General features: G+C 46.2%; 2 protein-coding genes and 1 long non-coding RNA gene across 17 annotated transcripts; 1 reads left to right on the forward strand and 2 right to left on the reverse strand.

Moving 5' to 3' along the window:
* Positions 1–740: 740 nt before the first annotated feature.
* Positions 741–10,091, reverse strand: YBX1 (Y-box binding protein 1). Of its 8 annotated transcripts, none has more exons than XR_014949828.1 (9): positions 9,777–10,091; positions 9,391–9,454; positions 6,015–6,048; positions 3,882–3,971; positions 3,368–3,670; positions 2,935–3,014; positions 2,567–2,832; positions 1,569–1,623; positions 741–1,112 (listed from the first exon to the last, which is right to left on the reverse strand). XR_014949828.1 is itself a non-coding variant. In XM_085559076.1 (8 exons), the coding sequence occupies exons 1-7, from the start codon at positions 9,931–9,933 to the stop codon at positions 2,598–2,600; spliced, it is 963 nt and encodes a 320-aa protein (XP_085415202.1). In that variant the 5' UTR covers positions 9,934–10,091; the 3' UTR covers positions 741–1,112; positions 2,567–2,597. The 8 variants fall into 8 exon arrangements, 4 of the variants coding, with proteins under 4 accessions (XP_085415202.1, XP_021389424.1, XP_021389423.1 ...); XR_014949827.1 differs by having other exon boundaries at positions 741–1,117; XR_014949826.1 differs by having other exon boundaries at positions 2,567–2,844.
* A 3,359-nt stretch (positions 10,092–13,450) lies between these two features.
* Positions 13,451–22,739, reverse strand: PPIH (peptidylprolyl isomerase H). 6 transcript variants are annotated; one of them, XR_014949824.1, is made up of 11 exons: positions 22,621–22,739; positions 22,215–22,279; positions 21,587–21,610; positions 21,052–21,096; positions 20,599–20,641; positions 19,057–19,149; positions 17,454–17,541; positions 16,556–16,596; positions 15,283–15,371; positions 13,788–14,021; positions 13,451–13,657 (listed from the first exon to the last, which is right to left on the reverse strand). XR_014949824.1 is itself a non-coding variant. In XM_021533743.4 (10 exons), exons 1-9 carry the CDS (start codon positions 22,684–22,686, stop codon positions 15,303–15,305), a joined length of 534 nt encoding a protein of 177 aa, XP_021389418.2. In that variant the 5' UTR covers positions 22,687–22,739; the 3' UTR covers positions 13,451–13,657; positions 15,283–15,302. The 6 variants fall into 6 exon arrangements, 5 of the variants coding, with proteins under 5 accessions (XP_021389418.2, XP_085415199.1, XP_021389420.2 ...); XM_021533743.4 differs by lacking the exon at positions 13,788–14,021; XM_085559073.1 differs by lacking the exon at positions 13,788–14,021 and having other exon boundaries at positions 22,525–22,653.
* On the forward strand, positions 22,633–25,112 carry LOC110472237 (uncharacterized). Of its 3 annotated transcripts, none has more exons than XR_002465705.3 (3): positions 22,633–22,766; positions 23,576–23,681; positions 24,172–25,112. It is a non-coding gene; the product is annotated as an uncharacterized LOC110472237 (long non-coding RNA). The 3 variants fall into 3 exon arrangements; XR_014949830.1 differs by lacking the exon at positions 22,633–22,766 and adding an exon at positions 22,837–22,966; XR_014949829.1 differs by lacking the exon at positions 22,633–22,766 and having other exon boundaries at positions 22,837–23,681.
* Positions 25,113–26,829: the final 1,717 nt, after the last annotated feature.

Genomic DNA, 26,829 nt, shown 5'->3' on the forward strand with positions numbered 1-26,829 from the left:
CAGCTGTGAGGTCCATGCTGAGGGAGCAATCCCCACACACCAGGTTCTCACCATGGCAGTGGGGCGCAGCCAAAGCCAGTTTTGTCATAAGGCTCAGCTCCATCTCTGTGCTTCTGCACCCAGCTGGCTCTGGAGTGCACTCATGGAGCAATTGTGCTAAAGCACAGCCCCAGTGACAAGTCTGGGATTTTTTGGAATCTAGAATCTGGCACAGGCTGCCCAGAGAAGCTGTGGATGTCCCACCCCTGGAAGTGTCCAAGGCCAACCTGGACAGGGATTGGAGCAAACTGGTCAAGTGGAAGGTGTCCCTGCCCCACTGACAGGGTATGGGATGAGGTGAACTTTAACACTCCTCATTCCTTCAATCCAAACCAATGTGTGATTTTACCATTTTTGGGGGAAGGTCCCGCCCCTACCCCCCCTTTTTTTTTTAAGCACCCTCACACCACCTCAGGTCTCCAAGTGCTGCATTCCAGCAAGCACACAGCCAGGCTGTACCAGCAAACAGCTCCTGGAAATACACTGGGCTAGCACAAGAAACTCCCACCCTTCTGTGCTTGCCCATTATTCTCCAATGTGCCTCAATTGCACCTTCACTGTTTTTTTTACTTCAGCTTTTCTGCTTTAACCCACCAGCCTGTATGCCCAAAGAGTAAAGCAGCCATTTTTCCCCCCAAACCTTCTATGAATAGTTAAAACCATTTTACTTAAAACCTTTAAAATACCTAAGGACACATGGCAACTCTTTAAGACCTTTATTAACTGATGCTTGCAGTTTGACTTGAAAAAATCAGGTGTATATTTCATACAAATTAAAAATGAGGTTCTTAAAAATCTCAACGTGACCAGATATGAAACAATTTACAAACTTTTTTAAAGGTATATTGAGAAAAAACAGGCATTTAAAAAACGCGTTTATCATTTCCAAAAAGAGAATTCTTTAGGTAAAAATAATAAAAACCCCATGCTGCATAGATAATGCAGATAGTTCTAGTAATCTGGTCAACAGCAAAAAGCAAGCACTTAAGGTCTTCAGTTCCAATTCATTTGTTCATTTCTTATTGCTGGAATTTCATTTTCTTCTTCATTTCTTGAAGTCTTTTCTTTGATGACTAAACTGAAAAAGAGGGGAAAAAAAAAAAGGCTGATCAGACAGGTGTCAAAGGGTTACTGGGGTACTTTGTGTACCAAGGCTCACCTGCAACTCAAAAATTCATCCTGTCACAAGCTCACAGCCCAACCCTCACCAGCTACTTCTCTTTGTCAGCCTCACTCCACCCCCACCACCACACCAGTCACCTATGCACAGGAACAATGCCAAGGACTTCAAAGAGAGCAGTTAACTTAAACCCTAAGAGATCCCTCCACTCATAGGGAGGGCTGCTCCCACCAGGGTCTGCCAAAATTCAGCCATTGCTCAAAGCACAGAAACTAAACCCAGTATTCTCCAATGCTACCAGAGAGCAAGAGGAGCCAAGGTGTCACTGTGATATCCTTCTGAAGCCCATGTTCTAATTCACCCAAGATGTGTTGACCACAAAGATGAATACCAGGATACAAATGCTCACCAAAAGTACACAGAGATCACTGCAGCACAGCCTGGACAGTGAGTGAATTATCCATCTGCAAGTGGAACATGAAGCAGTAGAGTCCATGCAGATCAAGTCCCCAAGCTCCCACAGCTGGAGAGGCTGCAGCTGCTGCCAACATTGAGCCTTCTCCCAGCCCAAGTCCTCTAGCTCCTGTCCTTCCTATCAATGTGACCACTCAGACTGCTCCCACTACAGCCTAAATGCTTCTTCCACGTTCCTGCTCCCCAATAAGCAAGGAGCGAGGAACAAAAGGAACAGGATACACACATGAGTGACAAGAAATGCCAAACAAGTAGAGTCCTGGCAATGAAAATATTCCAAACTAGCAGAACCGTCTCTCAAGTCAGCACGAAACAAGCCCCAGCCACAGATAGGTTCCCTTGCAACTAACCCAGTCTTTGGCCCCTGCCCTGCACACAACCCTCCCAAGTCCACATCTCGGCACTGCGACACAGCTTCCACACGTTATGATGAAACAGCCATTCCTACCAGTTTTTCCAGTGCTTTGATTAGACAAAAAGCTGCTCCTGAGACACTCCTGCTAATTCTACATCACCTCTGTAGAAATCGATGCCAAAGTCACAATGCCATCCACCTCCCTGCAAGGACTCAGCTTAGGCACTGATGGAGCTAGGTAAATCTCAGCATATGCTTCTCCTGACTATTTTCAAGTCTTTACACTTGCACTGCTTTGATTTCTGCATGAGCAGAGACTGCTGTATACCTGAACTACTGCACACAGCCAAAATTTTAATTGTAACAGTATTACATCAATGACACTTAAAGCTTGTAACTAAGTCCTCCCAATTAGTCACCACTGATGGAACAAAGCCTCACAGTTCAGTGCTGCAGAGACACTTGCAGATCAGTTACAGCATGCGTGAGCAAGAAGAGTCCAAACATTGTAAGGCACAAATGAAAAGCAACAAAAGAAAAAGCCAGCAAAGAGCATCCCCAGGCCCCTGGTCACGCACCCGGATGATGGTAGAGATGTTAAGCCGGTATTTACTCAGCCCCGCCCTGCTCAGCCTCGGGAGCGGACGTGTTCTCAGCTGGTGGTTCGGCTGTCTTAGTCTCTTTGCCATCTTGTGGTTTAGGGTTCTCTGGGCGTCTGCGTCGGTAGTTGAAATTACGGCGATACCGACGTTGAGGTGGCTGCTGACTTTGGGTTTCATCCCCTTGGTTCTCTTTATCTTCTTCATTTCCATCCTCCCTAGGCTGTCTTTGACGAGGAGGACCCCTGAAAGTCAAGCTAGGCTTTAACTATGCAGCACCTGAGCATCACCATGTCCTGGTTCTGTTGCTGAACAAGGCTAAAACCAGCAGCTGATCTGTAGCATACCTGCGAAATCTTGGTCTGTAACCCCGGTACATGTTTTGCCTGACCGGTCTGCCATCTCCTGCACCCTGGTTGTCAGCACCCTGCAAGACATCAAGCCACAGACTGTCTCAGCCCCAACCAGAAATGCACTAACTCCACAGCTCGTCACACTGTGAGAAAGGAGCTGGAAGGTCACCAGTCCAGTCAAGGTGGACAGCAGTTCTAGGTAACAGGTGTGCACATGATGGAGAATTCTTCACTTAATCATACAAATTGAAACACTCTGGTTTTTAGAAGCTGTAACATGAAGACCTTCAGCTACTTAATTTCACACTACTGCCAAACCTTACCAAAATCATCAGGAGTACCTACAATGAGTGTCAAAAGGTGCATCCCATCACCCTGCTCCAAAGCAACCAAGCCCATTTAGCATCATATGTCAGGCAAATGTTACCTCCACTATCTCTCCCTGTACGGGAGGGTTGGTATATTGTGGACGACGCCCATAGGGCCTACGCATATAGTAAGGTGGGTACCGCCGCCTGCGATAGGGACGGCGTTGCTGGGCTTGACCTTCTGGTATGTTCTCTGCTCCTTCGTTCTTTTCCCCACTCTCACTGTTCTGGTAGTTCTGCTGATAGTTGCGTGGAGGACCCCTGCGACGTGGATATCGTCTGTAATGGTTACGATCTGCTGCGTATTTACTGCCCTGCACTGGAACTCCACCAGGTCCTGTGACATTGGCTGCCTCCGCGCCCTAAAGAGTGGAAACAGCATTAGGGAAACAGTCACCATCCCACCAGCTACAGCGTAACAGTCTAATACTGAGCAATTCCATATTGTGAAGAAATGAAAAACCATTCACCTCCTTGGATGTCATCAGGCGTCAACTCAGACCACAGGCACCACACCAAAGCCTGCAATCTGAGTTTTCCATGTGTGCTCTGACACCCGAGAGTTGTGTTTACCTTTTCTCCCTCAACCACATCGAACTCCACGGTCTCTCCATCTCCTACGCTGCGGAGGTACTTCCTGGGGTTATTCTTCTTTATGGCAGTCTAACGACACAACAGTGCAGGCACAGCATAAGAATACAAAGGAAGATTTTTTTTTTTAAGATTACTAAATACTTAGTTTCTTTATCTTAGGAGAAAGACCTGTACTCCTGAAAAAGCAATTGAATCATTGGGAAAATCCCAGAAGTCCTAAAATGTACCTGTATTATGCTCCAGACTATTTGAAATGTGCAACAGGTTTACCATTAACTGGAAGCACCTATCAACATGCTGTCTGCTGGCTAAAAAGGCAGTTTCAAAACAAAGAGGAAAACTCTCACACCATGCACTAGCTAAAGCATTCCTAATCAGTTTAAAATTCAACATCATTATGATAGCTATACATTCCTCTGATGCCTATACACCAAAATATCACAGCCTTTCCAATCACCCTCTTGGATTTCCAGCCCTCCATTATTTCCCACACACCACAGGATACAGCAGCTTCTGTGTTCCATACTCTGTAAACATAAAAATGGCCAGGTATCAAGAGATCTCCTCCTCCAAGGCTTCCAACACCATAGTTTCTACTAGAGGACTAACCAATCTAAATCTACTCCAGCTGTGCACAACAAGGATTGGTCTTTTCCAGGTGTCAGCACCAGACAATCCTCTGTATTAGCAGCCACCTGTCAAACAACATTACTTAGAACAGACTCAGTTTTCAGTGCTCTGCAGTACTGGATGACATCTTGAACAGCCAAGTTAATACTCAATACACACTGTGCTCAGGCATGTCCTGTTTATCAAACATTGTAACTGAAGGGCAATAAAAGTGTAACGACTTTAATATAAATACTTGCCACACAATTTGGATTAGATTTCTTCCACCTAAATTGCAGAGAATCAACGGAAAAACATGCCCACAAGTCTCAGTAACTTTAAGGAAAGCCTTATTACAACAAGCAGCCAATCCAACAGCTTTTTGTGACACCTGAGCTATGTAATGGAGAAAAGCATACACAACTAGATTTCTCAAACAACCAGATTTCTTTCCGATTAGAGCCCTATAACTGTTTAATTGTAAAAATATTACACTAAAACAAATCATTACCAAACTGTTATTTCAGAAACATAGATAGCAGCTACATGACAAGTCCTGTAACACAACCGGTAAGTCAAGGTCACTTACAGGAGGCCCTGTTTGCGCATCAGGTCTGAAAGCCTACCCACAGGGTATGTATAACCTCTCAAAAACCAGTGCCTCTAAAAGCTGGTAATTCAGATAAAGAACAAACATGAAGCTGAGAGATAATAAAAACAAAACACTTTCCAGGCATTGTTTTCCCCTTCCTTTGTGTTAACATCAGCAGCATATCCCTAACTTGAGACAAAAGAATGACCCATGGACTCCTTAATGCCAGAGACATGCAGGCTCCATTAAGAATTCTTTGTGGGCTGCTTACTAAGGAGACCCTAAGCCAGAAAGGGTAAAAAGCAAACTGCTGATCACAGCCTCTCAATTCAGACAAAGAACTAAATCAAGGCAAATCTGCTCCATAAAGTAAGACACAGGTGTGGTGTGCAGTCTTGGTCCATTTTCCAGAGGCTTACCTATTTGCCATACATTTTATCTAAGGATATGTATCAGTTAAATTGAAAAGCCACTACTAAAGTATTTGTAGACTTTAATTGGAAGCCTAGAGCAATCAAAACTGTAATTCTGCCTAAGAAAAAAGTTTCATTGGCACTTTATCCCTAAGTTCAATTAATTTCTCTCCCTGCTGCAAGCTTTTCATTTAACTTTACTTCCAGATGCTTACTTAACCACTGTATGAATCCACAGGATCACTGGACTCCAAGCAGTTATCCGCAAGTCCATGCTAGCATCCAGTGAAATTCTCATCACTGTACACCATCAGCCCACTTGGCCAATATGCAAAACCCCAAAATGCAAGCAGGCTCTACTTGCAATGCAACCAAGAAGCAGTTGTTTGTGTTCAAGTAACAATGAAAAGGCAAGGCTTTTCCACAACTTCAGTCCTACTTAAATGGGTCAGGAACAGGCTATTTCTGAGAAAGAGTATAGTTTCACGGAAATCTTACCTGATGGACAAACACATCTTCCTTGGTGTCATTCCTGCAAGACAACAGGAAATTGAACTTCATGAATAAAATGCACAGTAAATTAAAAATTCAGCTGTTTGGTACAGAGGGAAAATGCAGATATATCATAATAGGCTTTGAGCATTACTCTTCAACCTGCCCTCAACTACTTCCTATTAGCTTACTGTGTGTAGGAAAGATCAGCTTACACAAAGTGCAAAGCACATGCTGAACGTTCAGTAAGGCACATTTCTCCTCCTCACTGCTGCACACCCCTCTATCCTTCACATCCCATCACCAGAGATGTTTGAACACCTGACAGTGAGCACTAACTTCTTCCCAGCATTGCTCTGTGGTAGACTGGCTACTGCAGCTTTTGGAAGCAGCCCTGCCCTTGCCACTGCAGCCTCACTTGCATCCCCTCAGCCTCAATGTTGCACTCACCTGAGGCACAGCAACACCAGCTGCCCGGGTAGGCAGCACAGTTGGTAAAGCCTTGGTCTCCCCTCTCACTAAACAGAAAACAGCTCAGGTCTGTAAATATAAGGACCCAAGAGCACCCACCCTTGAGCATGACCCTGGCAGAGTTTCTGCATCTGCCATGAGCCCGAACAACCACAGCTCAGTACCAGCTTCAGTCAGAAATTTCTATCCTGTTCTGAAAAGGCACAAGAGAGACAACCTTGCGCTGGTTAGGGTTGCACAAGCCATCTCCCCCACTCCAGAAGCATGGACATCCCAGATCCCACCACATCAACCCACCCTCACTGCGGTGTTAAGTTTCATTACTGCATGGAACAGTCTGAATCAACAGCCAAGTGGCTTTTATTTCCTAGGTAAAGACATAAGTAAGCTTGTGTGAAAACTTGCTCCAAACTGAAGTGCTCATAGCTAGGGACAATAGAATACTTGGGCTGGTTTTTAGTAAGATAAAGCCAGGTGCTCCTTGCCCCCAGCTTTAAAAAGTGAGAATTGACAATTTAACTTCTTCCATAAACTCCATACAAGCTACAGCTATTCCATCAGACATCACCAGTAAAAATAAGTCCCCTTGTTTCCTCTTGAAATTGATGCCTACAGACCTCAAAGGTTACTGGGAAAAGGCAGCCGAGCAGAGCCATTCTGATATCATCTCCAAAGCCCCAAGAATGCAGCACTCAGAAGCCCTTGCAAAGCCAAAGCTGAAAGACTCTTCTTCAAAACACAATGTCCAAAATGCTGAAAACCTTCGCAAGAGAATAGTAGCATGTTTCTAGTAAAAATGCTGAGCACCTTCCTTCATCATCAGCTAAAAAAACAGTGGTAGGAAGTGCTCATCCACAAATGTGGATACCTTGTACTTTTGCCCAGGTTGAATTTTGGACAACCAGACTGGATACTTATTTTTAAAATCCATTTGCAAAGCAGTTTCCATTCAAGAGGACATCAGAGTTTTGGCTCGACAACTGACGAGATCACACAGGGCTCACTGAATCAAGCCATTTTACAGCCCCACGCCATTGGCCACATCACTCCCAATGCTGTTTTCCAGCAAGCACATCTGGAAGCAGCAAGCATGCTGCCGTGTGGATGATGGAACAACAGGACCATCACTTTTTCAAAGAAAATTTGGAAGGGTACAAGAGGAACACCCATTCTAAAGGCCAAACAATTTAACTGATCTTTGCACTATGCCACTCTTCCACTCACATCTTTTATCCACTAAAATATATTAGAGAAAGGGAAATAGATAAGCAGACAAAGAAGATGCCAAGTCCAGCAGGGCACCAAATACCATGCCAGACAGTGCAACTCCAGTTATGGTACAGACCAAGCCAGCGGATTTGGCACATCAACTTGTTATTTTGGCAAACATGAGAAACAACCATCAAAGACCCAGAATTCAAACTCCTTCCTATTTTGTAACAGAATCACACTTCTAACATTAAAAAGACTCAGAAAATACCTGAAGTGAGCATGCACATACCTCAAAGCTCATTTCAGTTCCATAGTCTCATTTTATTTGAAAGCAGACCTGGCTAAAGCAAAGCCATGCAAGGGCAGGAGCTCCTGCACAGCTTCCCTGCAGCCAGGTAAAGATTTCAGAGCTGAGGAAATGTCCTCCCCTTCAGTTACCAGCCTCTAATCTCTTGATAATATGAGATCATGCTGGGTTTCTCATTACAAATGGCAACCTCAGGGATTAAACAGCTGCCAAATTAATGACTAGGGAAGCTACTTGGATGTCTCAACTAGCTGCTGCTGCTGCTTCCTTGCTTGACTGACACCACAGAACATTTTCACTGCTGAGGGAACAGGAAAAGCCTTCCCTCGAGGTGGGGTTTGTGGCTGGGACTTGGGAGGCATTTCCAAGGCCAGAGACAACAGCTCTCAGCACTGGTGACTCCACAACACTGGGAACTGAAGCATGGCATGATGAACAATGCAAACTGGACAGAATGGGAGGCAGGTTTGTAAAGCTGCAGACACAGAACTAATTCAGGAGTTTAACAATTTAGACTAGTTCATAAAGTAACAGGCAGTTCCAAAAGGCAGTGTTTAAACCAAACATAAACAAAAGTTCCAATAATAACACTATACTTGCTGGCCTAAAGGGGATTTCCCAGTACACAGCCTCATTCTGAGACTGGGGAGTTTAAGTACCACAAAATAAGGGAAACAGCTCTAGCAACAGTCCAGGGAGCCCCCCTCCAGCCAATGGAGCCAAGAATTGCCCATTTTCTAAAAACTTGTTTGCAGAGCACTTCCTCTCCTTGACAGACCTACTTCAGGTACCTACATACTTCTCAAAGCGTTCAAATTAGTCTTTCACATCAACTACTGTCACAAAAAGAATCTTCTAGGCACTTGTTTCATGAGACCAGTCTGTGCACTTGAGTGTGGCACTAGAATGTGTGAACTATGCTCCTTTTGCTCATTTTGCCATATGCTGACAGTGTCCTCATTAGAGTGTGTTTAAACTACCAAGTGCTAAAAGCAATTTTTACTTGCATTGACTGAACTTTACGCAGGAGTTTAAATGTGTGCTGACAGCCAGTGCACTTTTATATCTTTAAGGGGGGAAAAAAACCCCAAAACACCATAAAGGGATAGACCATAATGTAAGACACATCGCCATGGAAACAGACTCGCTTCGAGAGCGCAGCTCTTGCCCAGGGTTAAAGGACTCAAAAGCCAACCCCAAGGAAGCCCCAAGCAGGACAGAAACCCCGGGGTGGAGAAAGGGCGAATCGTACCAGCTCCTTCTACCAAGAAGGGCGAGAGGCGGCAAAGGCACCACCACTCCCCGCCCCCGCCTGTCACCCGCGGGACACAAGTGCCGCGCCCCCCTCCCCGGGGCTCCCCGTGACAAGGCCCGCCGCGTCTGGGCACTCACCTGTTGATGAAGCCGTAACCGTTCCTCACGTTGAACCATTTCACTGTTCCCAAAACCTTCGTTGCTGCGGGAAGGGGCAGAGTGAAGAGGGGAAGGAGGGGAGGGAGCGGCACGTCAGGGGCACGTGGCAGGGCGCGCGCACAAAGGCCCCGCGTGGCGGACATCTTGCGCTGCCCCGCCCCCACCCGGCACGCGGGGCCGGCGGCGCGCGGGGCGGGGAGGGAGAGGGGGGCGACTAACGGCCGCCGCGCGAGCGAGGACACGAGCCGGGGGCGCGCACAGCCCCTCCGGGCGGAAGGGAGCGCGCGCCAACCTCAGCCATGGAGGGAGAGAGGCAGTGGGATCGGAGCTTCCCACCCCACCCCGGGACCCCAAGCTGCCCTCACCGATGACCTTCTTGTCCCCGCCAGCGGGAGGTGCCGCCGAGGCCAGGCCGCTGCCCCCGTTCCCGGTCCCACCGTTTGGCTTGGAGTCGGCGGGGGCGGCGGGGGCCGCCGGGGGGACGGGGGCGGCGGGCGGCTGGGTCTCGGCCTCGCTGCTCATGGCGGCGGCTGTTCGGTGCGGACGGTGGTGGTGACTGCTGTTTGCGCCGCCTCCCGCGGTGTGATGGTGACTGAGGCCGGCCGTGGGGGCGGGGGGGGGGCTGCTCCCTGCTCCGGGCTCGCTGAGCTCCGCTCTCCGCTCCCGATACCGATCGAACTGGCCACAATGGCGGCGCGCACCGGTTAGTCACCCCGCGCGCCCCGCCCGCACGCGCCGCGATTCGCCATCCGGCCCGCCCGTTAAACGGAGAGCGACCCCATTGGCCTTTCCCCAACCCGCCACCGCCCCCCACCGAAAACCTATTGGCGACGACACCTGCCTTTCCCCAAGAGCGCGCGCCATTGGTTGCTTCGCCCGTGGGTGCCAAGCCAGCTTTTCTCACCGGGCGACCCGGAGTCCCCGCCCCCGCCCCTGATTGGCCCTTCCGGCCGCCGCTCCCGCCCCCACCGGGCACGATCGGGGAAGTGCGCGCGACCATGCGCCGGTGGCTTCTGTCCGGCGCTGTCCCCGACCCCGCTTCCGCTCGCTGGAAGACCCAGGGCAGAGCGATCTTGCGGGCGGCTCCCGGCCTAGCGCGCCGGGGGCGCCCTCTCCCGTTAATGATTGCCAGAAGGGCCCGGGAGCGTTAAATACCAGTGGGAAATGACGGATTTGGAGCTGTCAGAGCTCCCCAGTCCATGTCCGGATGTGCAGTAACAGCACTGACCTGACCCGCGGGGAATCAGCTTTTCCCTAGACATCGCATCCTTCCCTCCCTGGAAGGGCGGGAGCAGCTTCTCACCCTGAGCCCTTCTACCCACTCAGGCTGTCGGAAAAGCATTAGTGCTGGGTCCTTTACCCTGCTAGAGTCTTTCTCCAGCCACCATCTCTCAGCACCTCCTTACCTCTATGGATTCACCTTACAGCGGCCTGGAGGTACCCGACATCTCTTGCAGGGTTCCCCAAAGGGAAGGTCCCGAGGAAACCCCTGTCCTTGTCCAACAAGTTAATTTTCCTTAGTTGAAGAATGTGGTTGGTGGCCACATTTCTTGCTTTGGTCATGTCATTCGTCTGACATGGGAGGAGGGAAAGGTCATCAGCAACCACTCAGAAGGTCTCTGGGAGATGACCCACCACTCCACCATTTTTGCAAGCAACACGTATCCCCTTGGGATCAGCCCTTTCAGCACTGCACACAAATCACCATCCAGTTCACTATCCCAGTTCCCTACATTCCACCCTGGCCAGGTGAAGGACTCGAATGAGGCCAAGCTCAACCCACCACATCAACCCACTAGGAACATTGGTCTCATCCTGCTCCCTTGGGAACTCTTCCACCTGATCTTCAACTCAGTTAATGAAGGGAAGGGCTTGAAAACAATAACACAGTCCCACAGGATCAGCACCAGGATGATGACCTGGATAAAAAAGCTAGAATGATGTCAAAATTGGATGCTGCTTAGTGACTGCCATAGTTTTGTATGAGAAAAAAAAAAAACTATTTAAAAAGGATTAAATGAACTAAAAATTTTAAATTTCATTTCTTTACATAATCAGTTTAAAAAAAGTTATAAAATAAAGAAAAAATATTCTAAAGATTTTAATTCTTACTATCTTTTTCTTTTAATTAGTGTTAATAGAATTTTCTTTATACCTTTTAAAATTTTAAGCCTACTTTACCATTCTCCTAATCCTATCTTCCTATCTCACAAGAAGAAATAAATACATAAGTGATTAGCCAACACTAAAACTCATCACACTCTTCAACACATTAATTAAAAAATCTCAAAATTAAAGAAATCTTAAATTAACAAACCAAAACCACTTCAGTGAGTCACCTGAAAAATAATCTTACTATAGAATGCAAATTAGGGAATACACCAGGCAGCCACCCATGAGGAAGAAAACTCCAGGGAGGAAATGTGTGGGAATGTCAGAGCCATGCACCTACAGCCAAAACTGTGGACCCCAATGATGTCTTTGTGGAGTAACACTGTGAAATCCAAAGGCAACTCAGACCCTCAAGGAAATGCACAGGCCACCAGAAATACCATCTCCAGCTGCAGCATCCACAGTTGAAGGAAGCTGACAGGAGTTCCATCATCTCCTCTACAGGACATTCCAGGATTTGCTACATACAACACAAGGGTGACACCATCATGGAGGAATTAAAACAAAAAATGTGGTTTTTGAGAAGACTTTCAGCCAGCAGGTAACATTCCACGTTTAAGGGAAATATAATGGGATGTAATTAGCCATTGTAATAACAAAGAGGTAGTAATGGATTTGCCACTCTTAATTAATCTGGGGAAGCTCTGTGACCCCTTTATGCAGGAAGTGAGGCCAGGTGGTGGCAGTGGTATAAATACATCAGGCTGAAAAAGTGCTGCTAATCCTGGACCAGAAATAAACTTGTTTCCCTGGTGAAAAAATGGTGAATTTTTTGAATGGTGAATACCAGCAGCCAGAAGTGCAAACCTCAGCACAGCACTGCCAGGCATAGCTCCTTGAGGCACCTGAGCCAGCCTGTTGAGAATCTTCAACCCTCCTCTCACAGGAGAGCCCTCTGCAAAGCATGTGTGGGGCTGAGGAAGAAAGGACTGGGGTGCTTGTGCTTCTTTTATCACCTGATGTTCTGCAGGTACAAAGTGACATGCCTCAGGCTGGAGAGAAGTGAGTGTTCTCAGCTGCTGTGCAATTCTAGGAATGAGGACGTAGGAATCCTGACAGCCAGAGCCTTCTCCTAGGATTTCAAAGAGCCATGAGAGAAAAGAGCACAGCTAAGCCTGTGGGAACTTCCTCCAGCCTATCAGTGCTGGGCAAGGCTCAGGTCAGGCAGAGAGTGCACCCTATACCCACTGCCCAGGCACAGTTGGGATCTTTCCACATGGGATGAATCACCTGCATGTGACAGAACAGACTCTGTCCTAACTTTCATCAGGTCCTTTACCTTTAAACAGCTGGATGAGAAGTTCCTGCTGGAACCCAGCACTGTGTAGGGTGCTGGCTTGTCCCCTGCCAGGAGGGTGAGCTCCCAGCCCTGTTCTGGAAGAAAGGCAGCCTCAGCTGCACTCTCCTCACTAAACAGGACAAGCAGCCCCAATTTCATTCCTATAGCATCACCATTCTGTTTTTCCCAAGCCTGCTCCAACACCCTTGTAAGTACTCAGGTGAACCCCTCCTCCAACATATGTGGCACATAACAGCTCGATGACTGAAAGACCTGTTTACATCAGAACTCTCCTCAGAGTGTAGCACTCACGGTGATGGAATCTGTGCTATACCAATTCCTCAGTTCTGGAGATTCCCAAGATGTGCCAACAACCTTTCTGCCAGCCAGGCAGTTGTAGTTACCTGCCGAGTGAAAGAGCTGGTGCAGCACAGCTCTACCAAGCTCCTTTCACCCCTTCTTTCAATACCAATCAGTAAATGTTCCTGACTAACTGGCCAGGGACAATGCATGTTGCTGAAGATGTTACAGCCCTTTTCACCTAGAGAAGAATCCATTCCCACTAATGCTAATTGATGTGCACTGCACATGTTTAAAAATTTTTTAATTACATTTCAAAATGTAAAAAAAAAAAAAAAAAAAAAAAAAAAAAAAAAAAAAAGCCCATTATTAAATAATTTCAGGAGAACATCAAGAGGATGGATCTGGCCTGTGGAGAAGTCTGGGCAGTGGGTGAGCTGGCTGGAACTGGAATTGCTTGGAGCCAGCACAGGTCTAATCACCAGTAAAGGAACACTGAAAGGAAGAAGAAACATGTAAGTCTAAATGCTGGACAACCATTCCCAACAGATCCTACAACAGCCAGGCTGTGCAGTAATACTGGGGGCCACACAGCAATTTTAAATGCATGCCAGTTGCTACACACACAAGCTTCACCAGCTTTCATCATCCAGAGAACTCAGGAATCCTCCTGGATCTGCCTGTCAGGCAACTGCATCTACTTCTGAAGTTAAAAGCAAGAGTGCCTGTTTCTCCCAGCTGATTTTCAAGGATCTTGACAAGTAGCTGATATAGCTTTCTGACGTCAGGCAATGCAAAAGCTGTTCTTGTTCCCAGTCAGATGAGAGACATGAGAGTGCAGCAAGGCTGTTCCTAAGACCTGTTAGGGAAATAAGTAAGCTGGCACCAGCATTGCACCTATGAATGTGAAGCTTCCAGGCTCAAGCTGGGGATTGCCAGGGACACAGTACTCCAAACTAAAATGGTAAGAAAGTCTGGGATGGAGTACAAATCTAAAGGAGACCTGACCCTTCAACACAGCTCTGCAAGAAAAGAGACAGCCTTACTAGCAGACTTTTTTCAAAAGCCTGTAAATGCCACCAGAAGAACCAGGGGAATGGAAGAATGATTACATTCCCTGTTGAAACTTCATCAAATAGCAAGAGCTCCCAAGAGTTTGAAGTGCTGCAGGTCTCTAAGACTTTATTACAAAAGAGGGAACATTTTTGCAATTCCAGTTGCCTTTGGATATAATTTAATGGAAGGTCAAAAATTGTGAGTATTGTGAGTATAAAATTGTGAGTCCAAACTGCCTCCTGAAATTTGGAAAAAATCAGCAACCAAAAGGCTAATACAGCAGATTTTTGACAAGCTGCAGCCCAACACACTGAAATCTAGACAGATTTAAATACCTGTAGATTTTACAGTAAATTGAGCTAACAAATGGAGACAGAACACTTACTGTATGTTAGCCTGAGACTATTGGTTTAACCAATATGAAACCTAAGTAACAGTAAATAGTGAAAACATCTCTTTTCAGATAGAGGGAGTGGTACTTTTTTCAAGTCAAGGTAAGACTATGCAAAATGGTAACTCCTTGGTCCTTCAGTAGTGTCAGTCCTACAGCGGTACTGAGCAAGGAGGCTCAAAAGTCCTCCCTTTCTCTTCTCCTTTTATTGATCCCTGCCTGTCCCACCCATGGATAGTCTGATTTTTGTAGTTTTTTGGAAGTTCTCCAATCTGCAGGTCAAAGTGAGGCTTCCCACCAACCAGACTGCCTGGGTAATGCTAGAGGGATTACTGCTGCAACTCCCTTTCATCCAGTTTCTACAATCTAGGCTTCAAGGCAGCCTAACCCAATCCAAGAAAAAGCTCCCACAAACCCATTTTCCCCTTGACTACACCTGCAAAATCTTATTCCTGCTGTGCTGCCTCTGGTGTTTGTGCAGCTTGGAAGGAAGCCAGTTCTGGGACTTCAGCTGGCAAAAAACAAATGCTGTTAGAGAAGCACTTTCTGGTGTTTCAATGACCTGACACAGCTCTTTGCAGGTTCAAAGAAATGTGAAAATAAGTCAAGAGAAAAGTAAGAAGCAGAGCAGCCTAGAGTTCATAGCACTGTGCCTGTGAAGACTGAGACTTACCACATTGCTTTTTCATCACTTCACATTTCCCCACACTGAGAGATCACAACTGGCAACTTGGGTTTGTTATTGGGACCTGTAGGCACATTCTGGGGGCAAACAAATAAAGAACATTAAAACTTACAAAAGCACAGCAAACCCAGGCAGTGACAGGTGCTGGAAGATTGGCTAAGAGATATCTCTGTAATACGAGGAATAGGGAATTCCAGACACAGCTCTGAGGAGTAGAAAAGCACCATTACACATTTGGCAACAGGCCCAATCATAAGCTGGTGAATTCCCTCTGTAAGCAGAGGTTTGGGATACAGACCAGAGGCTGGTCCTTTGAATTGGAGGAAAGCAACAGTGTAAAAACTGGAGAGCTCATCATGGAGATACTTGAGGCTGCTCTGGCTTTGATACTAAAAGCAGCTGCCACAAGCAAAACAAACCTGTGCTCACAGAGAAAGGAAAGAGACAGTGGCAAAAAACCCGCATTCTGAAACTCCTGATGCACTGGACTCATCTGTTCTCTGAATCTCTAATTTTCTTTACTTTGGTCTCACTGTACTGATACGCAAAGCAGGCTCACCACAATGCTCCAGCAGACTATACCACGCTGTACTACTCCTTCCATGTGACTTTTTCTCAAAGCTCAACAGCTCTGTGTTTTGCCCCGCTTTCTAGATTAGAGACCCTTGTGCACATTATCCCACATATGTCATGGAGTCAACACTGGCTGTCTCAGAGAACTTGCTACTATTTGATAAATCTATTCATTATGCTGCCATGACACCCAGGCCTGATGTTGGCAGAAATCATCACCTGGACTATATTTATCTTCAGCCTCTGGAAGCCCATGAGGAGATTAGCTTAATTTTTTCTTATTAAACATGTTGATCATGGATCAGCAGAACTGATGATTTTGCATCCACTGAATAATCCCAGGCAATGGCAAAGAAGTGAGATGCTTTACGCTCTTGTCTGAGCTGCTGATGGAACAACTTTTTAATTCAGCCTCTGAACAAATGCAAAGCTAATAAAGCCAAGAGTGCAATCCCCACTCAAAGACTATCACAGTCACAAGATCCTAGCATTTCCAAAGCCAACTCATATGACAGCCTTGCTTCAATAGATTTCCTGCTACATTATAATGATGACAACCAATAATGCCAGTTATCAACTCTGGTGTTCCCTGGTATCCTGTAAACAGACAGCATGACAACTCTACTTAATCACGTACATAACTTTCCAATGCAGGCATTCACAAGGAAGTAGCCATATTCAAACTTACTTCAATTTTTCTCATGACCAACAGCCCATCGACAATTTTACCTAGAATGAAAAAGTTTATCCACTTCAATATGGCTGTTTTTCACCTTTGTTCCCCCCCCACTCATCACAGGTACATGCATTTCTGTCCTTCCTGAAAAGCCCTGGGCAGTGTGTAGCTATTGGGCACTTCAGGGTTTGTTACTGATCTCTAAACTCATAAAGGAAACAATCCCTCTTCAAACATTCATCACATTCAGCACAGATTAAGTGCCTTTTCCCATCACAGGGGTGATGTGTAGAAATTTGGGTGTTGAGACCACCAGCTAATACTGGCCTGGAACTCCTACAATTCAACCAGCAGTAAATGCAAGTTAGCAGATATGGTTTCACAGAATTACTGTCCAAAACTCTGGTGAGAGCTCAGCCCTCTGTGATAGTGGAGAAGAAAGGAATCCTTTCACTCATCTGTGCCCTCTGCACTGGTACAAGGATTTGTGTACAAATACAGTACACTGTACACTGATCTGGATTAAAGCTAACCTGTGCAAAAATGATTCATTTCAACAGTGATCCAACAGTAATCCATCACAGTATCAGGTTGCACAGATCCCTCAGATAGCACAAGTGAGGAGGGAAGAATGAGCAGTCCATACCCAGAGGTGGTTGGGCACTGAACAGGCACCCCAGGGAATGACCACAGCCCCAAGGCTGCCAGAGGTACTGGAGAATTTTGACAGTGTTCTCAGGCACAGAGTGGGATTTTTGGGGTGACCTGTGCAGGGTCAGGAGTTGGTCTTGATTATCCCTCTGGGTTCTTCCCAGTTGAGAAGATTCTGATTCTCATTATTTATTTTAACAGCTGCCCTGCAGAGATGTATGTGAGCTGGTACTCCAGGACTTTTACTGCAGGTACTCACCAAACACAACATGTTTCCCATCCAACCAGTCACACTTGGAGCAAGTGATGAAGAACTGGCAGCCGTTGGTACTCGGACCACTGTTTGCCTGGGGGTTGAGAATGGCAAATTACAACAAGTATACCATTTCAGACTGACCAAAACTGAAGGCAGACACATAAAGAAGAGGTGTTGCTCAAGTAGGTATTATTTTTAGCTTATTGCTAGACAAACCAAAGGAAACAAAATGTGTATCTGCAGGAGAGCACCCTGTGCTGGGATGTAGCATGTCACCACCTCTGGTCACACCAGAACACATAAGAGCCACGTCACCAATTATTTATTATACATCTACAAAGACATGTTCAATACAAGACTGTGTCAAAGTCCAGGCTTTAGAGCACACTCCTGAAAAAAGGCTGAATGTTTTGATGACAATTATTTATTGGCTGCAGTATTACCCTGAGGAAAACTGAACACCAGAAACCAGGGCAAGAAAAATACCCAGCTGATTTCTGGTTTTTGGGAGGTTTCCTCAGAATAAAAATAAAAAATTTTTAATGACCATGACAAGAAAAGTACCAACTATATTGGCACAGGAATCACAGGAACTGTGGGATGCACATGTGAAATTTTATTCACACCCAAGTACAAAACCTAGAGCATTTGCACTCTGTTAAGGAAACATGTCTGCAATACTGAAGGCCACTTGCAATATTGACAACCATGAGTACTAACGCAAGTTTCTCTCCTGACGAGTGAACTGGTCAAGTTTTGCAGCTGCAGGACTGCAAAGGACAGGATCATTTTGGCTTTCTAGTTAATGCTAGCCAGCTTCAAAAGAATCCAGCTGGGATCCATGGTTCCTGGGATTCAAGGTTTGACACAGTATAATGACTTCAGAGCCATGCCACTTTTAACACAAAGCTGGCAAAACTGGAGTGAATCCCTTCTCTCACACCACAGTATACTAGCTGCTTAGCTGTGCCATGACACCTCTTTTTGGGCCATGTTTTCAACATGGATGAATAACTAATCCAAATTATTAAATGTCCTAAGCAATTGGTTTTAAGGGCAGTGCATCTGAAAGAGCTGGGGAAGAAGCAGTTGTGGATAGGAATACTGAAATACTATCTGCATTTGCTTTCTATTCCAAAACTTAGAGTACTGCTCCTACCAGACAATGTGCAATGGTTGCAGTTTCTCCTACTATGTTGAATAGGAAGGTCTGTTTTAAAAGATAGCATGGTAACACTGCTGTGGCTTTGGAACTCCCAAATCTCTCTGTTTCATCCTTGCCAAGGTTTGAGAACAGGAAAGAAGAAAACACCACCAACTCACCACTGTATGAAAACTGTAAGAATTAAGCTCTTCTGAAAGCAATCAAGCCAAGCCTGTCCCAGCGCTCCAACAGGAAGCAAAGAAAGGATGCTACAGAATCAGGACTTTTGTGTTACTCAACATATTAACCCAGAAGTATCTGCTCGACAAGTAGCTACAAAACAGAACTTGTACCAAATGGCAGAGATGTTGTGGTCCAGCAAATATTATATACACTTAAGAAAAGAGCACAGAGAAAATTCCCAAAGCTTTTTAGTCTGTGATGCCATTATTTTACACTCACCATAGAAAGCAGGCCAGGAGCAGAGTGTTTCAGCTTGAAGTTTTCATCTGCAAAAGGACCCCTATATATGCTGGCTACTCCAGTGCCGTCTCCCTGCATGACAGAGGCACCTAGTCAGCTACAGCATTTGTTCTGTAGCAACTGCTACAGAACAATTCAATTTAAAAAATAATTTAATATTTCCAAGCAAGAGGAAAGGGCAAAATGGATTTTGTACTGCCATTTACATACACTAGCAGTGAACACATTCAGTGTTTCATTTCTGAACAAGAACAGCAAATGGTTTCTAACTACAAAGATCATTGTTCACAATTCATATGTTGGCAGAAGTCCATGCAGATGGTAAGTTTAAGTCCAAGCCTCCCAGAGCAAAATGGAGGCTACAGATTGCTTGGTACAGACCCATCAGAACTTGGAAAGGAAAAGGGAGGAGACCCAGAAGTATGGGATGGTGTGACAAAGAAAGCAGAAGTGGTTACATGGCAAAAGTTTGCTTACAGGGCTTTTATGTATTTCACCTTATTTTCTGTGACTTTACAGGAAATAGGAAAGCAATCTCTCTGTTCTGCAAGGGTAGTTTCTAAAATAAGGATTTTTTGTTTATGTTTGTACTTTCTACTACTTCCTTTTGCTCTACTTGCCCAGCCCTTGTTTGTTTCCCTCCTGCTCTCTGTAGTTTACTTAAACTTTTGGCTCTGAGACAGAAATTTGCACCCTGTCTCAGGGGTCAGTGTGACTGTGGCTTTGTAATAAATACAATATATCAATTCCAAATACTGGAGCAATCTGTAAAGTCTGTTGAGATGCAGTGCAAGTAATACAGTGCACTGGTTCATCTGAGCAGTGTCACAACTAGCAACTACAACAGAGTCTGGTGTTGCTGAACCGCCTGCTGTGTGGTCATTTCTCTCAGAGACTTTCATACAACCAAGCTGTTTATTAAAAAAGCTTTATAATTTCCCTCATATTTTTAAATGCTTCCAAAATTAAAATAATTTTACTGGATCCTAGAACAATGAAGATACCGTGACCCTTCAGCCTTACTCATATATTCTTATCCCTGTGTCAGAGCACAACCACCATTGTGGGTGCAAAGACTTTTCTATTTTGAGACAATTTAGTAACAAAAGGTTAGTTTTGATTTAAATGACCTCTTACATTACGCACTGGGTTCTGTATTTAGGGTCTATCTACAATATGAATTGAAATTCACAGAGGTTTTTGTCTGGAGGAGGACATCAGAAGGGGGAAGGAAAACAGGGCAAACAAAATTTTTCAAGTTTTGAAAGCTTCCAGGGTTTTGATAGGCTACTGCAGAGAGAAAATATTTTGGGAAGAATGCCTGTTCACAAGGCTCCAGATTCCTTTTCAAGAGGTTTAGTGTCTGTTGCAGTAGGATGGCAGCAATGCTATGAGCATACCTCCAGCTACTACTGGATACCTCAGAAAAGAAGGAGATCCCACAAATCAGCAAAGACCCTTGGAAACTGTAGCATGTTATACCATAGAGGAAAAGGACAAAAAGAGTACCAGAGTACATACATTTACGAAGTCACCTCCTTGGATCATGAAATCCTTTATTACCCTAAAGAAGTAAAACAACACTTAGTTCCCAGTGGCCAAAAGCCTCAAGAAGCTCAGTGTAACATGAAAAGAGGTTCTGCCTTGCTGTGCAACAGAAGTTAACACAGTTTGTGAATGCTGCAGCCTAAAATCTACAATAAATATTAACTGTTGATATGAGGTCATTTAGGACTCATTGCTTTTGTACAGAGATAGTGATTGTGTGATAGATGCCTTATCTGACATAGCACACCAGAAACAGGGGATTCCTCCCAGTGGGGAGGACAGCATCCCCAGGTCCCCCAAAGCCATAGAATTACATTAGCCATGATCCGCAAATGTCTCCAATACCACTAATAGCTTAAGGCAGCTCACAAAACTCTGTATGGCTCAGGCTGCTATTTAGTGTGCAAACAACGGTCTACGATTTACCTGTGGAAAGTGCTTCCTTTATAACCTATAGGGACACCATCTTTCCTGTAGGGCAGTGAAAAGGAGAATTATTGCAACCTACCGGATATCCCAACACAAAATAGTCCCAACAATTCAGAGTCCCAAAGGGTTGCTGTGTACATTAGCAGCTGCCTTGAAATACAAACAAGTGCCGCAGCCTCTCAGCTGCTGCTGTTGAAGGCAAAAAAAAGCCTCAAGTGGGCTCTGCACATGAATGACTCTGTTCCCTATAACACCCACATCATCACCTTCACAGGATCCCACTGCAATGTGCAGCATAAGCAGGTGGGCTTTGCAGATAGAGCTTATAGAGCCATGTGGGCACAAAAAAAGTAATATCAGAAAGCGAAACCTGCCATCTCTGTGAGTCTCCAAGCCCCTCACAACTTCCTCAGAGCAGGTTTCTCTTCCATTTTGTACTAGTACAACATAAAAAAGTTCAAGACAAACCCTTTCTACCTCACCCAGCCCTGTTTCTCAGTGGGACACTTAAAGGACATTATAATCCACTTACCTGAATTCACCTGTACAAAACTGCCTGGCAAACAAAAAGAGAGCAGAGTGTTAGGTGCATGTGAACTCTGAGGGCTGCACAAACTGGTGCACAGGATTTTCCTTATTGTGTCAGAGATGTTCCCAGAGAAACAGGATTTGGCAATTCCTTCCCCCTGCCATTTCAAAACATATTCTGTGCTTTTTGTCGTGAGGAGGTCAGAGAGTTAACACCAAGGTTGTAAGACACTGTGAATATGGGGCAGACAGTGTGTTTGATAGAGAGCAGGGTATGTCCATCCTTCCAATGGAAGTGGGATTTCACATGGTGCATTCCTCATTTGATGGCAGGAAAACAGGATGACCAGGAGACCTCCACCATGACACAAGGCACTGTCTGCTCTAAATGCATGGAGCAAATCAGAAGGCTTCAGAGAGGAGGGCAGAGGAGGACCCCTTCCAGCCAGACAGGGTCCCCTGAGAGCCCAGGATGCCACACAGCATCTCTGAGAACAGAGAGACACAAAGCAGGTGAAGCAGTTTGGGGTGGGAGTTAGCTAATCAGTTTGCTACCAAAAGCCATTCCTGCACCAGAAAGCCTTTGCAGTTCCAGTCCCGGCTGAGCTGCAGGAACAGTAGCTGCTCATTACCTGAAGTTCTCTGCTGTTTTGGGTACGACATCTGCGAACAGCTCGATCTTCATGCGGCCAACATCCTAAGCAGACGGGGGCTAGGTGAGTCTTCCAGGTCCCTTCACAAAAAGACGCCTGCCGCCCGACCCCGAATACTCCCACAGATCCGGTCACCTTATTCACCCCCATTCATGCCCGTCCCTCCTAACGTAGTGCTTCTCCTCTCCCCTGCGAGCCCTTCCCCACAGGCCCGCTATCCGTCTCCTGGCACCGCCCCTCCCAGAGCTTCCAGCTGCGGCCCCGCAAGCCCCACATTGAGCCCCCGCACCTCCTGCGCTCTCTCATCCCCACAAGACTCCGACATCCCTAGTTATCCCCGCAGTCCCTCCGCGGGCGCCGCCACTCCGTCCTGGAGCATCCCCACCTGCCCGCCGATGGTTACATCGAAGAAAACCACGGGGTTGTTGGGATTCGCCGCCAGAGCCGACATCGCAGTACCACTGCCGGAAGCGGAAACGGCGGCGGAAGTGGAAACGGGGACGGAAGGAGAGACAGGGCGGGGCTGTGGGGGTGAGGTTCTCCGGGATGTCTGGGATGTGTTCGGTGTGTCCAGACTGTGTCTGCGGTATCGGGGTGGCGTCCGGAGCTCCATCCTGCTGGGACAGCTCGGACTCCCCAGAGTAGACCACTGCTCGGCTGGGAAGGCCTGCTGTTCAACTCCCTGTCCCCCTGGGCACACGCCGGCTGAACATGAGCCCAGTTGTGCCCAGGTGGGCAAGGAGGCCAATGGCACGTGGGCTGTACCAGCCACAGTGTGGCCAGTGGAACCAGGGCAGTGACCACCCACCTGTAGTGATGTGCCTCTAGTCCTGGGGTCAGTTCTTGGAGCTTCACTACAAGAAAAACATTGCAGGGCAGGAGTATGTCCAGAGAAGAGAATGGAACTGGGGAAGGGTCTGAAGTACAAGGAGCAGCTGAGAGAGCTGGGAGTACTCAGCCTGGAGAAAAGGAGGCTTGAGGGGACTTTTTCGCTATCCACAACTCCCTGGCACAAGGATGTAGTCATGTGAGGGTCAGGCTCTGCTCCTAGGCAACAAAGGACAGGACAAGAGGGACTGGCCTCAAGTTGTTGCAGAGGAAGTTCAGGTTGCACATCCGTAAGAATTTCTGGAAAGGCTCGTCCAGCCCTGGCACAGACTGTCCAGAATAGTGCTGGAGTCCCCATCCCTGAAAGGGTTTAAAAGCTGTGTAGATGTGGCACTTGGGGACATGGTTTAGTGGTGACCTTGGCAGTGGTGGGGGAGAAATTGGTCTCAATCTTCAGGATCTTTGCCACTAATTCTATGATTGCAACAGTTAGGTCTGTGCTTGTTTTCAAGGTTTGATCATCTGAACACTGCCTTTGAGAGGTTTACAGGACATCCTTCAATGTCCTGAGTGTGCTTGAGCAGAAGTCATGCTTTCTGTGGCAGAAAGATGAGCAAGGTATGTAAACAAGTGCACTGCAACTTTTCTGCTTGGAAAGAGACCTCTCCTGGATGAGAATCCTGATTTGGGAATAGTCATGTATACACTCAATGGCTGAGTGCAGCTGTCACAATCAGTGCTGTAGCTGGGCCTTGCCCTTTCCTTGTGGCAAGAGAAGGCTCCAGGGTGAAGATCAGCCCTGACTTGGCATGTACAGAAATGGGTTGGTGCAGAGCACTTTTCTGCCACTGAAATGCCAAAATGGCAATGCCTGCTTTTGGTGAACAAAGGTGATCTATTTCTATACCTTCAGCCTGTGATTGGTGACACAGTTTCCTCAGGGCATTTCCTAATGACTCTAAAGATTATTTTTGAGTCTGTTACTGTTTCCTGAGGGTGAAAATCTACTCAGTGATTTGCATTGGTGGATTGTGTCCTTCAGTGCGTCCTAGCTGTGGTTTTGCTTTAAAAACCACTGCAGTTCATCTGAAAATACCTTTTTTTGCAGGCCAGGGATGGGCAGTGGTACAAGATGAATGATGCCTCAAGACTTCTCTCTGCCAAAATACATACTTAGTTTTCTATGCCAGGTAGGAGCAAGTGTGAAAGGATATACAGAATATACTCTCTCTTGTGTTACTGATCCTGTTGCTGTCTTCTCTGATGGGTTTTGCTTTTTGTCATAGGAGAGAATGGCTGTTTGTCCAGGTAAGTTCTTTCTGTCTTGCAGTTGACAGGCCATTTCTTCTCCCTTGCTGTCTGGCACTGAACTGGGCTTGTGTAAATTGCCAGATGCATGCTCTCTGAGAAGGGCCAGCTGTGAAAAGAGGCAAAATGGACATCTGAGAGTGTAAAGATGAGTCACTGCCTGAAAGGGCCAGACATGTCTGGAAAAATGTGGTCTATTTTCCAAAGCCTTGTGCTGTTTCAGTCTTCTGCATGTCATGTCAAATGTGCCAGAAAACAACAGGGCTGAAGCCTCAAGGAGTCTGCAAGAAATCAAGGAGGTGTAAAAAGCCCACACACACTGAGAAGGGGGAGAACTTGAATAGAAGTCAGCCAGACATTCTATCCCCCAGGAAAAGCAGGGCACCCTCACCACCAGCTGGGAAATGACCATGAGAACCTGCTCAGCTGTTCCCACAGGGACAGAAAGAGCTTCCTGATGGCAGAAGTTCAGGGAAGGATGGTGCAAGAATGAAGAAAGGGAACTTTTCTTCATTCATCATCAAGAGAGGAGAACTAAAAAGTGGCAACATAGCAACAGTTGCCTCACTCCTTGACAATCATTTCAAGTGCATATGGCTTCTGTATGGATCTGTTCAGTACTGGTCACTAAGCTTCCCAGCATAACCTGCCAGTGACCATTAAAGGCTGCAGATATCTCAGAAGAATGTTGACCATTAAACCTGACATTTATGATTGAAACAATAAAACCATCAAACCAAACCCAGTCCCATCTGGTGTTTCTGATTGTCCTATAGAGAGTTTGGGTCTGTTACTGTTTCCTGAAGGTGAAAAACTACTCAGAAAGAGACATGCAAGAAACAACAGACAGAGTTTTTAAAAATTTGTTTAACTCAAGGCTTCCTATATGAACACTCGCCTGTGATGCAGGAAGGTGGGAGCTTTTACACCTGTATTGCATGCAGCGATCTCAAGGAAAAAGTATTCTCAGGAACAGTGTCTCCAGGGCTCCTGGATCAGAGGCTCAGCTCCCCTGTGTGTGAGTCCTGTTCTCCCAAATGCAACATCCAGGGAGAGATGTCTCTGCAAGAGAGACAGGGAAACCAAGTGACTGCAAACATGGACACTAACAGTCCCCATTAACATGGGTGTTTGGTTAAGCAGGTGGGTTTCCACTCTTGCTACTCCTTTTGGTGAAGAAATTGGTTTCCTGGCAGAATTGGGCAGTGGAGTTTGTTTAAAAAAGACAACACTTCACCTTGAAGATGATTCTGCAGTGTCTCACACAAGCTGCAGTTCATATACCTTCTGCCCTATTTCTCAGGTATCCCAGAAATCAGTTTCTTAGGCAAAACCAAGACAAACATTTAGGCATTTTTTATCACAGAAAGTATAAAGCACCAGCTCCTAAGCTTGCTTAGAAGCTCACTCCAAAATGAGAAAAGCTTCAAGCTCCACTGCCAGTGCTTGGGACTGCTGTGCCCTCTAGCAACCTAGTCCAGTGAGAAAGGTGTTGGGAGTAGGGGATGTGAGCTGGAGCACGGTCCAGATGAGCATCCAAGTGCAGAGATCTTCCTTGGCACCAGTCATGCTCTGGTGACCTGTGTAAAAGTCACTTCTTCAGCAGCCTCTGAGAAAGGGAAAGATACTTTACTACAGAAATACCAAGATAAATTATTATTTAGCTACATGTATTGCATCTGCATAAACAAATTCTTTGTGTCTTGTCCTCTTACCTTCTCAGGTACACATGACATCAAAAAACACCTTTGCAAATCATGTAAAACTTGCAATACAAGCCAGGTTACTACTCTTCCTCATAATCTGCTCAACCAACAGTGTCTTTCTCCAGGGCCTGCACACTATGAGTGGCCTCAGTTTCCACTTTCCATCTTTTTAATCTCCTCTGTCTTCTCCTGTCTTCTTGGGCTCTCTGCTGGGCACTGAACTCAGCCACTCCCTGACCTCCCAATGCTTTTCACTGCAATTGTGCTGGCAGATGTTACGTAAAAGCACTATCTTGGCTTGATAATCTGCACATTTTTCTCTTCACTTGCTGCTTTTTGATGCATTTTTTGATTTTATGAGCCCTTGTGCCCTGGCTCCCTCCTGCTGTTAAACCCAGTTCCTGCAAGAGAAGTGACAGGCAGTGTGTCCTCCATGGTGCTGTCTCCTCTGTGGTGCCTTACCTGCATGTCTCTGACCTGGACAGCTAGTGGGAATCATCACAGCACTCCTGGTACAGGCTTGTCTCCGGGTGTGGAACATGGTTCCTGAAAAAGAAAAGCGAAACGCACAGTAATACCTTGGCAATGTCCTGCTGGTAGAGCTGATTGGAAGGCAGCTCTCTAGACTGCCAGTGAGGCAAGTTGGCATCAAGTTCCAAGGCTGGTTCAGGGATGCTCTTGAGTAAAAGTGACACATTCTCAGCTCCACAGCTTCTATAGGCAAGCCATGTCAGTGCTTCACCACCTCCACA

Source organism: Lonchura striata, chromosome 21 (assembly GCF_050655825.1).
Source record: "Lonchura striata isolate lonStrDom1 chromosome 21, ASM5065582v1, whole genome shotgun sequence".
NCBI lineage: Eukaryota > Metazoa > Chordata > Aves > Passeriformes > Estrildidae > Lonchura > Lonchura striata.

Bases quoted from the DNA above. Each gene is read 5' to 3' on its own strand.
- YBX1 (XM_021533748.4), bottom strand. From the start codon at position 9,933: ATGAGCAGCGAGGCCGAGACCCAGCCGCCCGCCGCCCCCGTCCCCCCG. The intron at 3,671-3,881 runs GTAAACACAACT...TCCACTCTTTAG, and splicing joins ATGTGGTTGAGGGAGAAAAG to GGCGCGGAGGCAGCCAATGT. The intron at 3,015-3,367 runs GTAACATTTGCC...GATGTCTTGCAG, and splicing joins TACAGGGAGAGATAGTGGAG to GGTGCTGACAACCAGGGTGC.
- PPIH (XM_021533743.4), bottom strand. From the start codon at position 22,686: ATGTCGGCTCTGGCGGCGAATCCCAACAACCCCGTGGTTTTCTTCGAT. The intron at 20,642-21,051 runs GTAAATCGTAGA...TTACTTCTTTAG, and splicing joins AAAGGAAGCACTTTCCACAG to GGTAATAAAGGATTTCATGA. The intron at 19,150-20,598 runs GTATGTACTCTG...TCTGTCATGCAG, and splicing joins AAGGAGGTGACTTCGTAAAT to GGAGACGGCACTGGAGTAGC.